At 39.4% G+C, this 15,957-nt stretch overlaps 1 protein-coding gene across 2 annotated transcripts in view; it reads left to right on the top strand.

The window, feature by feature from the left end:
* The window catches only part of SMS (spermine synthase), a 43,498-nt gene that overhangs the window by 9,667 nt on the left and 17,874 nt on the right, over positions 1–15,957 (top strand). For both annotated transcript variants that reach the window (XM_084201215.1, XM_084201216.1), the window contains 4 exons: positions 3,869–3,989; positions 11,275–11,368; positions 12,117–12,181; positions 14,623–14,798. In XM_084201215.1, coding sequence (XP_084057341.1) covers positions 3,869–3,989; positions 11,275–11,368; positions 12,117–12,181; positions 14,623–14,798 — 456 coding nt within the window. The remainder of the gene's footprint in view (positions 1–3,868; positions 3,990–11,274; positions 11,369–12,116; positions 12,182–14,622; positions 14,799–15,957) is intronic.

Genomic DNA, 15,957 nt, shown 5'->3' with positions numbered 1-15,957 from the left:
GAATCTCTTCTGTCAGTTGTGTTCCCTTCATCACTTGTATGTGGTGCCCTCCCACCCTGTCTCTGTATTTCCTTTAAGATTTTTGAAGAATGGGAGTTGATAGGTAGCGTGCCTGTGTGCAAGAATATCAGGCTTGCAAAACGTGAGGGTTTATTATGTTGCAACAACCTAAACAGCTCTGAACTGAAACAATTTGCCAGCAGTTCAGGTGTCTCTTTACTGTTAGCATATTCTGCATCTTGATTCCTAATGTATGCTAACTCTTTAATGTATTCTTAATGAAGCACTTAGTTTGATTTGTTTTCTTCACCTTTCTCTACTGAATATTTAGCTTCCAAGGGAAAATTCATCAGTTGCAGAATCATATATAAGTGCTTTGATGTGTTTTATTGTTTTGGTTATGCTGTGTTCTCACTTGCTAGAAGAAATGATTGAAAATCAGGGTAAAAAAAGTTTGAAGTTGGAAGTGGGGTGAATATTTTCAATGAGAATCAATCTATTCCCATAGTTTACTGAAATTTTGTTAATTCTAGGGCATAAGGAAATCTTAATCCGGAATATTTTTAGAGGTAGTCTGGGTCAATAGCAGATGATTCCAACACTGAGCTCAAGTATCAGGGTAGAACTAGCCAGTGTTGTGCATGAGGCCAGACCTGGTGCTTACAGCAACTTTGGACTTTGCTCTCATGTTCACAGATTACTGTCAATTGCTGACTGCTTTGCTGCTCAAATTCAGAGGAACATCTGGAACTGCTGCAAGTCTTCTCTTCACATGTGCTGGGGTTCAAAAATGTTCTGGCTAAACTGGGCATTAACTCTCTTGAAAAATACATATATTTCAAATCCAGTACATAGTGGGTTTTGTTCCCGTTCTCTAAAGTTGAAACTCTGGGCTTTTTTCATTACTTCTGGCAAATAATTATCAAATGCCTAAATCAGTTTTTTATACTTGGTATCCAGAGTTTGTTTCTTTTGTTCCTGAATAGCCAAAAATGTAATGACTACTTGAATAAACATTTAGATGTAGATTCAAAGGTGTTCCTGTTGTTTTAATCACCATTGTCCAATTTGCTTATCAATGCTTGATAAGAGCATATCAGAGCTTGGAGTGAGGTGGTGACAAGTGGATTTGGGTGAGATATCCTGAGATCACTGAAACTTCCCGATGCCTTCAAGCAACCACTTAAGGCCTCAAACATTTTATAAGGGAATCTCCAACTAGGGAAAATTAATTAGCCCTCCAAGGCAAATCTTGTGTGGTATAGCTAAAAGGATACGTGGTGAAAAGAGCATGTTGTTGTTTTAATTTCCTAAAGTTAATAGCATAATAGGGAGAGCTTAATCAAGCTTGTGCCTGGGTTCTTAACAAAGAACTTTGTGGCTGAGTGATGAGCTGTATGCAAGGGGTTGATGTGTTCATGGAGCAGAAAAATACCAGTGGTGATTTGTCCTGCAGTGTCTGCCAAGATGCACCTAGCAGGATTCCTTAAAGCTGTTGAAAACAGGCTAAATGTGTTATGAGTACTTCAGTTCCTTCAGTCTGTTTGCCATCTTGCAGAAGCTGCAGTAGTGGTGGTTTGGGGGTTAGTTGGACACTGGTTCAGTTTGGCCCTTGGAGGGTATGGCATGCATGAGTAAACAGGCTTTTTAATGTTTTTGTGTTGGTGGCTTATGGAGTAAATGGTGGAAGTAGGCATTTGTTGTGAAAAAGGTGAAGGTAACGGAGTTGGGCAAGGAAACAAATGCTACTGAGAAAACGGGGATTACTTGTCCGAAGTGACAAAAACTCTTTGTGAATGTATTGGCATTGGAGCAGCTCCCCTTACCTTCTCCAAAAACGGCTGATGCCTGCCAGAAGCTGCAAGTTCAAAGTGAGCCTTTCGAAGTTCCCTTGTCGGTGCAAGGCAGAGATTAGAACCTGTTTAAGAACTGTGGCTCATAGTTATGGCCCCATTTATCTATTCCTTTGATGTCCGAAAAACATGTTGGTTTGATTGCTGGCCCACTTATTACTGCTGTAACCGTGGTTACTGGGCAGGCAAGCTGCATACTCTGAGCCTTATTGCCTGTGCCGTGGTAGAACCTGACACTGGATAGGAAGTCTAAAATCTTACTGGTACAGATGATGCATGTTTTTGCATAAAGTTAGGAAAAGGAAGAAGTTTCATGGTGGTAGTGGAGTGTGGTGTTTCATCAGTGGTGCTCCTGACTAAGAAGGAACCAGCAGTTAAATAATTCACTGTGGTCTAGCAGAATTTAGTTTTGTTGGTTCTATTTACCTTTAGCTTGCAACATGGAGTTGAGTGAGATTTAGAAAGTGAAAAATAAATCTATCTCAGAACATGCATTGAGATCAGATAGAAGGAACAATAAGCAAAGCCTTCCAACTTTTATTAAATATCCTTGGTGAATTGGCTTGCTCTTGGTTTTGCTTGAAGATACTCTATCAGTTACTTCAGTCTGTCTGGTTGCAACATTCAGGGGCAATTCAAGTCTGGGGTTTATGGATGGGCAAACCTAAGTTTCAAGCAATCAGATTTTTAGCTTAGTCTACTGTGGAGTTGGATAGAGATGATTGATTGAGGAACTTTGATTTATTTCACATGGATCTGTTTTTCAGTTTACTGTAGGTCGTACAACTCAATTTTATCCTGGAAACTATTGCTGATTATGTCTGCTGGCTACCTTTACTGGCTTCCAACGTATATGCATTTTGGGAGCAGGGGTAAAACAAGATAAGTACCTTGGGAATAACTCTTTAAGAAAGTCACAATGGGGAGTGTGTGTGTGCTGAAGCCTTTGGTTGTAAACTGTGCCTCCATACTAAGTTGGTGTCAGGTGATTTCTCTAGTGGAGATACTAACTCCTGGTTACATTGTTGCCATATGGCATGACCATAGTGGCTTAGTTCTGTGTTTTGTGAAGTGGAAGTGATGCTACTTGTCTTCCAGGGACAGCCTGTAAATGAATGTTTTGTTAGGTCTCCTCACTGACACTGGTGGGTTAAGTCTTTGCAGTTTTGTTCTTGTTCTGCTAAGTGCAATTTTAGGAGCATCCTCCCCTAATTCACCTTGTCAATTCCAAAATAAATGGGCAAAGCTTGCAACTTGCTTTTGAGACGCTTACTTGAAGAAACTAAAATTGTTCATTAAAGCTATCAAAACACCCCCAAAACTGTACAGCAAACTTGAGACTTCTGAACTTAGCATATTCTGACTGAATAAATACCTTTATGGACAAATTATCAGCTTGCTTTTGAAGGTAGTTATACCAGAGTCATGTCAGTTATTTCCAAGTGAGTTTTTGTGTGCTCTTCTGAGAGTTCTTTTCCATAATATCTTGAAGATTTCAACTGGTACTTGCTCTGGCCTGGATGTTAGAAGAAAGGATGCTTGTGTAGGGGTAGAGTGGATAGGTTATTCTTCAATGCCTTTGTAGTTATCCAGTATTACAACTTAACTTTTTTTGAGGTTTCTTGTCTGTGCTGTAGGGTTTTTTGGGATTGCTGTTTGTGTGTTGAGTGATTTTTTTAAAAAGAAATTATGTGAGTAAAGATTTGTGTAGATTGTGATATAGTATATGATCAATAGCAGCTGTAAGAAAAATGTTCTGGTTACATCCATAGTAGGTAACCATTTTTGCTCAGGTGTGAAAACTGATTTAAAGTTGTTTGGATAACAATGCACTGAGAAAAATCTCTGGGTAGATGAGGATGGGCAGAAGAGAAGACACATGAAAGAGTGTTCAAATAGTACTTAAATAAAAATTAATCCAGGGTTCCAGGAAAAGCTTTTCAGCCTCTAAAAAAAGGCAGAAGGAACTTGAGTGGAAAATCCTCACTGATTATTTTTTTCTCTTAATCTTGCAGCTGATTGTAATGCCGTTCTTAAAGCTCTACAGCCCATTTTTCAGGAGCAGGGAATGACAGAAACAGTTCATAACTGGGAAGACCATGGTTATTTAGTAACCTACATCAAAAAAAATGGCAGGTGAGTGGATTTTCTTTTGATTATGTCTCTGCTGTCCTTCCTTAACGTATTTATTTCTTCCTCTATTGGACCTCCTGTAGTGTTGATAGGGTAGGTTGTCCTTTTATCAGCCTTGTGTATGAAGTAGCTATGATAAAGCAGAATATTGTTTCTAACCTGGACTATGTCATCTGGCAGTTTGGATATCAGAAGGTTGAACTGGTCAGTCTGGTCTGTACCATAGAATGGTGCCTTGGTCTCAGCACTAGTCTTTCCATATGCAGGAAAGCTCAAGTCAGTTCAGTGTATTTGTAATTTTCTGACCATTAAATATGCCTGAACACGTTGGAGTCTAACCTTGGCATGTGAACAATGACAACTTTGTGTCTGTCTGTATTTACATGCTGTTATATGCTTCAAATTCTCAGGCAGCTTCTGAGGTAATTAACAGCATGATAAGGGTGGTTGGTGTCATTAGTGACACAAAAACTGAGTCTGCTGGGACAAACTGATAAGTAAAACTACATTCACTTTATTTCCAGATGCTGCTTCACAGTTAGTTGATTATGGTATACATTAATCTGGTCTATTTATAAGTAACTGCCATGGTTTTATTGCACTAAATTTCTTTATTGTTATTCAGTTACCTGTTCATTAGATAATTGTGGCAGCTGTTCCTTTGAGGTTGCTTGTTTTCTGGTTTTTTTGCTGGTTGGATTTGTTTTATCTGGTGGTTTGTTTGTTTAATTGGGATTTTTTTGTGGAGGGTTTTTGGGACCCAAACTAAGGTAACAAGTGAGTGGATATGAGTAGTTGTTCATGGAGTTGTGCTCTATGAAGTTTTTATTACTTTGGTTAGCTTTTCAAATGTGACACTGGCTTTTTCTGCTTGAAATTTTTTTTTATACTTGATGTGTCTAGAAAAACCTGTTAGTTGTAGCTTGCTTTTGTACAGCCTTGTTTATTTTGTCTTTAATTGCATGTGCTTTTATATTCTTCCTGAATAATTTGATCAACATTGCAGTTCTGGTAACCTTTTGTCTGTGAGTCAGTGAAAAGATAGCAAAGTTGGTAATTTTCTACTGTTTCTAGCCTTCCTCTCTATTGAGTTAAGCTTTCATGTAATTCTAAAAAGCTAATATCAAGGTTCTACCAACTCTGAAGAATTAAAAGATAATACCTAAAAGTAATAAGAAGTTAGAAGGTTAAAAGGTTGGTTTTATTTGATTACATGGCCTCACATTTCTTTCCTGCATTTCCTTGAGTGTTAGAGGTATATGAGATGTGGATTCTTAAATAGGATTTTCTCTTCGCAAATTCATCTGATCATTCTCCTTAAGATGATAGCCTCTTCTAAAGGAGCAGTTTCAGAGTTAAATTGCCTGTCTTTTGATGTGTTCCAGGAACTTCCTAGAAAACAATGTTTTGTTGCATAACTTTTCCAGGAGATAAATGAACTTGGCACCTGGAAGCACCTCTGAGAAAGGTTCTTATAGAAACCTGAATTTTACAATATTGCTCTTGTTACACTGTCAGCTGAACATGTACATAGGGGAACTTTCTGTGAGTTTTGGGACCCCAGCAATTTTGTTTCCTCTGGTTATACAACAAACCTGAATACTTTTTTTTAAAGGTAGCCCTAAACAGTGTATTTCTGTTAGTGTAGTTTGTGTTTGCTTAATGTAGTTTCAGTTAACTCAGGCAAATTAGGTTGTAAACCCATAAAACCCAACAGACTGGACAGTTAAAAAACCTTGCAAAACAAACACGTTTCACAAATTGTAAGAGTGAACTGATGAGCATATGAACTTCAACTGACTAAATAAATAAAACAGAATTTCCTAGTTCTGTTTTAATACCAGCAAGTTTTTCTGCACTTATCTTAGTGCCTTAAAATATCATACATTTTAATTAGCATAAAAATATAATGTGACACAACTAGGTAGAAAGTAGCCAGGGCATGCAGGCTTTTCCTCTTCTTTCCTTGCAAAACAACGAGTGTACTTCATTTCCAGCAGCAGCTTGTAGTAAAACTTGGAAAAAAGAATTGTGATGTAGGTATGTCATGAGCAGCTCTTGTAAGGATGTCTGGCTACAACTTGTTACAAATTCCCTAGAAGGAGAGATGGCATGGGTGCTGTGGGTAAGGGTTTTGTGAGCATGTGCATACAAACATGGTTTTAGCCAGCCAAAGGTGACTGAACAATTGCAAGACAGATGTGCAGTTGATGTAACAAGCTGGGTACTAATTCCTGGGAAAAATATTTGAGATGAGATAGTAATATGTTGCTAAACAGTGTCAAACTCCAAAGTTTGCTGAGATAACCCCCATAGCCTGCAGGGTGCCCTGTGCTGCAGTCTGTGGAATTGTGGGCCCTGCTGTTGACAAAACTGTATCTGACAAAGCCACTGAGTGAACAGCTCCATGGAGGACTGCACTGGTGGAATGAATTGGAGCTGATTTGGGGATTAAGACTTGCTTTCCTGTTGTCATTACCAAAGCAACAGATCTCTGTTCTCTTTTGTCCAAAGCTAAGCAAGCAAAAGTCATATGTGGCAACTCTACCTGGTCCATTTACTTTGTGATTTGCTCTGACAAAAAACCTAATTGAGGGAGGTTCAGCTGAAGATATTTACTAATGGGGTTGTCAACACAAGGCTCTGGAGTGGGGCAGGGAATGGCTCACTTGAGCCACTCAACTTCTTCTCTGAAGTGGTGGGGATGGATGCATTCCTCTCTGCTTAGCCAGCCCCCTTGCCCAAACACTGCTTGGGGAGCTGTAGCATGTGCCAGAGTGGAGCTCTGTCTCTTGAGTTTTGCGTCTCAAGCAGTCTTGTTTTTCTGAGCTGTGTGGTTTTAGATCTTTCTAGAGTGGTTTGTAGGGTCACATTAAGCAGCATGCTTTTACTGAAATGTCACTATCTTGGACTAAACAGTTAAAAGTTAGGTTTAAAACATGTAAAATGTTTATCTTATTTAATGTATTTGTGACTTTGTACACTTACACTGCCCAGTATATTTAAACAGAGAAGTGTTGTTCCATCTAAGTTAAGGAGAAAAGTCAGTGAAGCTAATCTTTAGAAACTGTGATCTTCTGAACTAATACTTTGGTTTAATCTCATTACTGCTTGTGAGCAAGTAGCCTTTTATTATACTGCATAGAGCTATGAGAGTTTTTTTCCTTGTGGATCTGTGCTCAGTCTTTTTTCATGTTCCACCTTGAAGTTCTTCAAGGACCCCCAAAACCTGAAACATGAGTCATGGTTTCTACAGTAGAAGAGTGTCTTTTGGAAAAGTTTTGACCTCCCCTAGACCACACATCAATTTTTAACTTTGGTGTCTGAATTCTTGTTTAGAGAAGTATAATTTTACTGCATTTGACTTCACTGTTCACAGCAGTGCAAGTTTTAACCAGTTGAATTTGGTTTGTGTGTCACAGAGATGCTGATGAATATGTTAACACTATGAAGGGGGAGGGGAGTGTGTTTACTTTATTTTCTTTGTTAGTCTTGCTAACCACTCTGTATGCTGGACAGCATATTTTAAAGGAGCAGGATGAACATTCCTGAGCTCTTTGTTTCAGGCTAAAATGTAGTTGCCTATAGAGTGACCCAGAGTGTGAAAATGGCTGAAGAATAGGAAGCAGTTGGTAGGAATCAGCAACAGCTATCATGGTAGCTTTTATTGGTTTAATTTTCTTATTCTGTAAAAACAGAACTGGACTAATGGTATAATGAAGAAAGGTGATTGCCTAGCTCCTTAAGGACCCTCAAGTACTTTGTAATTAAGGTGAAGAACTTTAAAAAAAGAGTATGTTTTAGTTAAACAGTCTCATGCCATTTTCAAAAATTTTGCATTTCCCTAGTATAAGCAAATTTTTATTTCCTCTCTCATTCAGTAGTTTGACAGGTGATGCTTTTAATGGCAAGCTGTTTTTTAAATACTTGAACTATTCTCTTTCATAATGATTCAAAGTTAGTCAGCAGATAAAAGCTTGGATGGATAAAGAGAAGTTTGTAGGTACCTGTCTTTCTATCCAGCTTTATTCTCTGGGTGTGATGGTTTGGGAAATCCTTTCTTTGGGTATGTGGGATTGTAATGTTGCATTGTACTCTGCAGTGCAAGTAATTAAGGTAGGATGGTACATTTTGGGTTAGAATATTTTGATCTTTGCTTCCTAGTTCTGTTTCCAGCAGTTACTTTTTGATTTGCGCAGTTTGGAATTATTTGTTGACATCTGATGTTTTCTGATGTTCAGGTGCTAAGATGCAGTGCTCAGTGGAATTGTGTCTATAGCTCACACCTGTTTGCATACAAGCACAAAAAGCTTGAGCACTGCCTTGGAGGATGTGACAGATATGCAGGTGCAGCAGCAAGTGGAGTGTTCTTACAGTGGGGGCTGCTTTTCAGGTACAGATTTCCTTGCCATATGGAAAGGAAGAGGTTACCTCCTCACTGAGCTTTTTTATTCCCCCTTGTTACTTTTATGAAATTACATGGCAAGCACACACCTGCAGTGTGGCAGGTGGCTTTTTTTTTTTTTTTTTGGAACAGGTATTTTGTTTTTCAGAAAGATGAAGGGCTAATTTGGAAGCAAACTTTATTTTCCCCGATTGGATTCTAAAGTAATCTTTCCTGTATATTCATATATAGATAATAGAAACTATTCTCATTGTTTTAAGGAACCCTCTTCCACATATTAAAAGAGCAGCTGCTGATAAAAACCTGCGTTCATATATGTTCTGCCAAGCAGAAAAATGTAAAGTGACGAAAGCCAGCATAACCTTTGCTGCCTGCTGACTGAAGCTAGTAACTTTTTGTGAGTTGAGCTTTTACCTACCACTACTGCATTAATACTGCTTAATACTGACTGTACTGTTGGCTGTGTGCTTAAATCTTTGCTGGCATTTTAGCTTATTTTAGGTGTCTGTTTTCATCTGGATAACTTATAGCCGAGGTATAACCAACCTGGACCTGTATTAGTGTTGAGAACTTTGAATTTCATCCAAGTTTTTTTACCATAAACTAGCTGAGAATATTGGCCAGAAACTTGGAAGCTGTTGGAACTTGAAATTTAGTCCCATTACACAGCCTGCTGCCTGCCTTTCATCTCTTCCCCCTTGCCCCAGGTGTCAGGACCCTTCTATTCTGCTAGAGGTTACAATTGAATGAAATGGATGGTTCTGCAGGCTGTTGTCTCTGTGTTCCAAATCTGAAGTTGTGTGGCTGTACTTTCAGAGCAACTCTTCTCTTTGCCTTTCTTGCTTCCCACCTCAAAGCAGGGGCAGGAATATCCCCTCCTGAGGCTCTCATGGAGACACAGGGAAAGGGAAGATGTCAGCTGTCAAATCTTATGACAGCTGTGTGATTCTTGTAGGAAATTAATTTAAAAGAGAACTGGAGTCACAGGGCAGTCAATCTGTTGCTCATTTGTGCCAACAGCAACTCCCAGAATATGGAAACAAACTGATAAAAAGTTTTTCTAACAGTGAAAATATTTGACACCATGCCAGTTTTCAGGGAATCAGAGCTGTCTTATGAGCTGCATATACATTTTTCTGTCTGTAGTGCCACAGCTCTGAGGGCCTATGGACTTCACTCTCTTCACTGTGAATGGTCATGTCCAAAACCTGCTGGAGTGACCAGTACTTCCATCTTCTAAATTCTACTCTTTTGTCCTTCTCTCCGTTAAAAAACCCCAAACCCTCATGTAAACAGAATCCTGGTAGGCTTTTGTGTTTCCTCACCAAAACTCTGTGTCGGAGGACACCTAGTGGGGAAGCTCTGGGATGGATGGAGGGCTGCTCCAAGGTATGACAGTCTGCATGCTCCGGGTGTGCATGCGTGTAGTAAATGGAAATGCCTTTTCTTCCTGGGAAAAGGAACTGTCTGCAGAGTCTTGCGGAAAGACTCAGACTGCCCAGACCCAACCTCTGAAGAGAACTGGGTGACAGTAGTAACACATGAGAGCTACAGATCACTGCCATTCCAAAGCCAGCAAGGTGTTTTTATTCTTGAATTGCTTCAGTCAGTTTCATAATTTGATTGTTTTACAGTTACCAGAAGTTATCTTCAGATAACACACAATATTCAGGGTTTTGTCTCTGACTACAGCTGAGGGCTGAAGGTCCCAGCACCTTGGGGGAGGTGGTGTTCCTATTGAGGCTGACAGTTTGCAAAAGGGACTCTGGAAGAGATGGAAAAGGTGGGAGAGGTGAGGAGATGAAAGGTCATGTAAACTTTGTCATAAGAAGAGTTGGTTTGTGTTTTTCTTTGGGGCTGAGTGGGGTGATAAGAGAAGACAGTCAGAGAATGGAGCGTTCAGAGAATGATACAGGTTTATCTGAGGTTTCTGTGTTGTACTAGTGCATTTCTATCCCTGAACACCCTTTCTTTGTTCAGCCATTCCTGTTCTCATCCCCTCTTCTGCTTTTCTTTTTTCTGGGGTATGTTTTTCTGCTCCACTTCCTTTGTAGCCTTTCTGTTTCTTTTTGTCTTCTCTCCTCCCTAGAATGTGAAGGATATTGCCTGTGCTACACTGTTTTCTTGTGTCCTTCCCCACTGCCCTTAGTTCTTGTTTTCCTCATTGCAAATGAGGATAAATTTTTGGAGATTCACTATTTGTTCACCTAATGTACTTAGCATGGTGAGGCCTTGCTCTTTGGTCTTTTAAATATTTCTGTAGTAAATATACAGTAGGAGTTTTGTTGACTTTGCATGTGTATTCATCAATGAGAGTTTGCTGCTGCAATTTCTTTGCCAGTCAAAGCTGTGGTTTGCTCCAGGATGCTTATTGTTTTTCACTTACGGATTTTTATTTAGCTTTGAATGTGATCAGTGTCTCTGAATAGTTACGATAAAAAAATTAAAACAACAACCACCCTGCCTAGAAAACAAAACAGAGACACACCTTCAGAAGTGAAAAGGAAAATGCAGAGGAAGGAAAGTGTCCTGCTGTTTTCTTAAGGTTTGTTTTCAATTAAAAAGCTTAGGCCAACACACCTGTTCCAGCAGGCCTGTAGACTAGCAAGCAGTGTATTCTCATTGTACGATTGTTGTTGTGGCTTAAACACCCTGTTTCATTGCCTTGCTTCCTACTGGTTTTATAAGTTGTGTAGTGATAGGCAAGTTCTTGCAACTTTGTTTGCTCTTTGTCACTTGCAGAGGAAGACTTGAGCTGGCACTGCCGACAGTTACGGATGCTGGGGAAAATACACTCATTCTGAATTTTAATATAAATTGCTTTAGATTTTCTTTCCATACTGATTTTTGATAATAAATTTGTCATCACTGTCTCTGTTGCAGTTTTGCCAATTTGAGAATTCACCCTCATGGACTGGTGTTGGTGGATCTGCAGAGCTACAACGATGACATGAAAGGAAGAGAAGAAGTGGATCAGGTACGAGTGTTGCTTACCTTACTAGGATTACCTAACTGTATGGGGAATTCCTTTTTTGTCAGGTCTGTCAAAGTCTATCATGGTAAAAGATTGAAAATATTGAAGTAGGTTCAAACCTGGATGCTCATAGATGAGGAACAGTAGCACCTGTTGAAGTTTTGCACACATGTGAGTGCTTGAATGCACACACTCCTCTGCAAGTACAGGGCCTCGTGTTCTTTGCAATAGTTGTGAAAATACAGCAGCCTTGGTTAGGGCTTGGGTCTCTTCAGCTACCCAGGGCAGTGAGGGAGGACATGAGATGCTCAGCCTGCAGCCTGGTGTATTAGTGTGAGATTTCTTTGTATTCTCTGTTCTGAGAGATGGGAAGCCTCCATACTCATTCTTTTGGCCCATGGAGAAAAACAACTTCATCTTCCCTGGCATGAAGGCTCTAGACATGGGATATTGCAGGGGAGGAGGCCACTACTCTAGCAGGAATGGAATTGTGAAGAGTTCTCATGTTCCCTCTTTGGATGTGTCCTGGAGAACAGCTAAATGCAGTGATGACAGCTGCTGAAATGTGCACATTCTTGCTAGTAACAAGGCTGAGGAGGCCACCTAGTTACTCATGGGCTTCTAGTGTTACATTTCAAAGCCTTTTCATAGCAGGTGTTGCTTTATTGACTTCCAAGTAGGCTAATTTAACAGATATTTTGCATTAAGTGCTGATCTACAAATTCTACCTCTTGTTTGCTATTTTTTGCAGCTTCTAAACAAAGTAGAAGAAAGAATGAAAGAGTTGATTCATGGTAACATAAAAAGGGTGAAAAGGTAAGCTTGTACCTCTACTTCTGTATGTGGCTTGTCTGCATAGTTACTAAGAGAATAAGCAAGTTAGGCTTTGCTGTAATGCAGTGAATAGCCAGGAGTATGAAGGTGTGAATGGGATTTTTTTTTTTGTTTCTTGCGAGGATTGCCTGAAATAGAGAAAATGCAATGTGGAAGAAGGAGCAGACTGCTCTGAAAGAGCTGGGCAGCCAAGGGTGGCAGAGGAATAGGCCAGGGCATAAACTGTACCCTATGGGCCACATCCCAGAGCTCATGGAGAAGGTGAGCTGGTGATGGTGACCAGGATCAGACCCAGCCCTGTGGCTACCAGGCTGGGCTGCAGTACTGAGGCAACTCTAAGCACAAGCTGAATATCAAGGATTGGCAAAAGACTTGGGCAGGTGGGGATAGAGCTGCAGTGCAGCTCTGGCACAGGGACCAGGGATGAGGATTAGAGCTAAAATGGAGCTCAAGCCCACAGAGGAAACATTGCCCTGGCAAGGTTTTCTGCAGCTCTTTGTCACATCTCTGCCTCTGCTGTGCATCATGGTGCTCGCCGTGGATATGTGTGGTTTAGGGACCTGCCAAGAAGGTAGCTATGTTTTTGAGCAAATTTTTATCATTAAACTTAAGGATGGAGACTTGGCAAGCCCTTTGTCAGTTTGTATTATTTAAATTCAAGGCTATGTCTTAAAATTTAAGGACTCAGATTGCAGCTCATGGCCTGGTGCTGAAGTAACTTTCATACTGGAAGTAGCTTGTTGTCTTTGTGGTGGCTGTCTGGTAGCGCCTGATGCCTTGATGCCAGGGAGCACTTACTCTAGACATGCACATGGTAGAAAGTGCATCAGGTGCTTGAAGGAACATAAAAGTGAAAGTGGGTCAAGAAAAGTAAAAAGCAAGTTTGAAATCAGCAAGGCTCAGTAAAGCCAAGGAGCGAACTACAAAATAGGACAACATTTAAGCAGTACTATGGCAGAAAGTAGATTGAAGGTTATGAGTGGGCACAAGCAAAACAGTAGTAATTTGAAAAGTGGTATTATACTTGTATAGTGTTACTTCTGTTTAACAGTTGTATGTAAAAAAGAGTAATTATCTTGTTACTTCAACCTGGGAAAGCCTCATAAAAGGTGCACAGTGTATGAACAGAGATGATCTTGCATTTGTGCTTATGGAGGAGAAGCTTTCTGAGGCAGTTTTGATGCTGAAATGATAAAGGGAGTTGAATCCCTGTGATAGGAATTTCTTAAACAGGTCAGGACATTGTCTGCCTGGAATGGTATAGATCTTGTGTTTACCTTAGTATGGGGAGATGAACCTCCTAGAACAGTGTATCAGGCATGGGTCTTGTCACGTGCTCCTCAATGTCTTTTTTTTTTTTTTTTTTTCTTGTTTTTGGTTTGTGGGTTTTTTAATGGGTTTTTTTTTTGGGTTCTTTTTAATTTGTTTTGCATCTTGCATTGTTTTTTTTTGGTGCCAGCTGCGCACATGCAGCTGCAGTAGGATGAATGTAGCTGGAGAAGTTTCTCATGTCTTTTTGTTGCAAGGCAGGGTTGCTCTTGCTCCCACTGTGTGCCGCCATCTGGTGGCTCGCTGCGGGTAGGAAGTGTTTCTGGAACATTGATTGGGAATCACTAGGGAATTTAGAAGAAGCTTGTTGGATCTGATCTTCTACTACTGTCTCCTGGAAGAAAAACCCTTTAATTCTTTGAAGTAGGTGTGGGAGATCTGATGAACTCTGTGTCTGCATGTTTTGCCTAAATGCAATCTCTTTGGTTGTTTGCTGTCATTTCAAAGGTAGTTTGTCTTTACAGGTGAAATGCTGGTTTGACAAAGGTACATCTCTATGGAATTAAAAAAAAAAATCCTAAAACCCGCAAACAACATACCCAAAACAATCTTAGCAGATACTTGGACCACTTTTAAAAAGTAATGCAGATTATGGAGTGATATCAAGGATTGTAGTTATGTACTGCAGGCTGATCCAGCACAGTTTGAAGCGTTGTAATAGTTTTTTTTTTGTTTCTCTATGTGTTAAAGTGTATCTCAGTATAGTGTCATAATGAGATCTGCTTAATCTCAGAGAAATGTCATTCTTAACTGAACTGAAGATGGGAAGAGGTTTTGTCATGTTTTTTTGCCTGCATTGTTTTTGTATTGTATTAATTTCTAGTCATGAGCTGATTCTTCTACAGAGGCTCATTCATTATGTAAATTCCATCTCTTAGAATAGAGAGAAATTCACAAGTACATTGTAGAAGTTGTACATAAAAAAGGACCATGTGTACTACCTGTCCCTTAGCAAGTTACATATGTTTAATTTATGACTGGTAGATTTCATATCTCTGTTATTTATTATGGTGAATCCACAGTATGTTTAAAGTGATTTTTTTAAAATAAACATTCCAAATTTTTGTAATCTTCTTTCATGTTATTTTTTTCAGGTTGCCAGCCATTTTGAGAGGAGGTGTTATTGATAGATACTGGCCCACAGCTGATGGGCGCCTGGTGGAGTATGACATAGATGAAGTTGTTTATGATGAAGATTCACCTTTTCAGAATATTAAAATTCTGCATTCAAAACAATTTGGGAATATTCTTATTCTCAGTGGGGATGTTAGTAAGTATCATCTCATTTAAGGATCTCTGGTATGAAAATGTCAGAAATGTTTTTTTCAGTCTTGCTATGGCAGTTTTAATAGATGTCTAAGGGTAGTGGTTCAGATGCTGGAAACTGTTTGTGCATGTACACATATATCTGTTCCTGTATATTAAGAATGTTAATCAGGCTGACCAGTGTAAAATAGAGTTTAAAAAAAATAAAATTTTACAGTTAGTATCTTTGCTGCAGAAAGTGGCCTGGGAGAATAGAAGAGGGTGTTCTATAGCAGAGCTTGCTCTACTCCATTCTTTTATATGAGCCTTTCTGTTTGTTGCCAGTCCAACCTTCTGAGACCTTCTCTTGGACAGTAAAACAAGGTACTTTGTCAGTCTTCAAAACACAGTGGAGTTTTAAGGAAACATGAAGTGATACTTGGAGTGTGTGTGTATAATCCTGCTGCTCCCTTGATTCTCTAAGGGAGCTTCCTGCTTGGTGAGGTATAGGACAGCTGTATCTCAAACCATTGAGCTGCTTTATTGGTGAACAAATAATAGAACTTGAACTCATAAGTTAATCAAAATAGTGACCCAACCTTTATGGGAGTATTTTTAGATGTGGTACTCTGTGCCTGCTGACCTTTGTATTTTTGGAAGTGGACTTAGGAGAAGGTGGACTGCTATTCATTAAAGCTGGAGACTGCTGGAAAATCTGGAGTTTGCTGGAAAATCTAGGCAGTAAAGGACTATGCTTTGTAAAATCTCTTAGTTATGATGTTGAAAAGGACTGACTCTGGTAAATGAAGGACGTTGCTGTCCAGGGATAGAATACCTATCTTCACTCTAATGGCAGAGTAATTAAGAAATTGAAATGCAGCTTTTTGAAATCATTGGAAGTACCTCTAACAATTCAATTAGCTTTCTGCAACTGTCAAGAGGGCTTCTGTGCAGATGGCAGCTGAAAAGCACTGTTATTGAATTCATTAGCAAGGTATTTTCTAATCCAGATAGAATTGTATTAGAAATTATTGAATTGGATATTCAATTATTCTAGCCAGAAATTTTTATCAGAGTTTAATATAGGGTCGAGGTTTTGCTTGAACATTATGACAATGTATCTTGCAGGAAGGGAAGTATGCCATTACTTATTTCCCTTCCATGGGATTTTGAAATAATACTTT

Source organism: Fringilla coelebs (assembly GCF_963513975.1).
Source record: "Fringilla coelebs genome assembly, chromosome: 2".
NCBI classification, from domain to species: Eukaryota; Metazoa; Chordata; class Aves; order Passeriformes; family Fringillidae; genus Fringilla; species Fringilla coelebs.
Note: the sequence above shows the minus strand (reverse complement) of the source record. Positions and strands in the feature narration are given on the sequence as shown.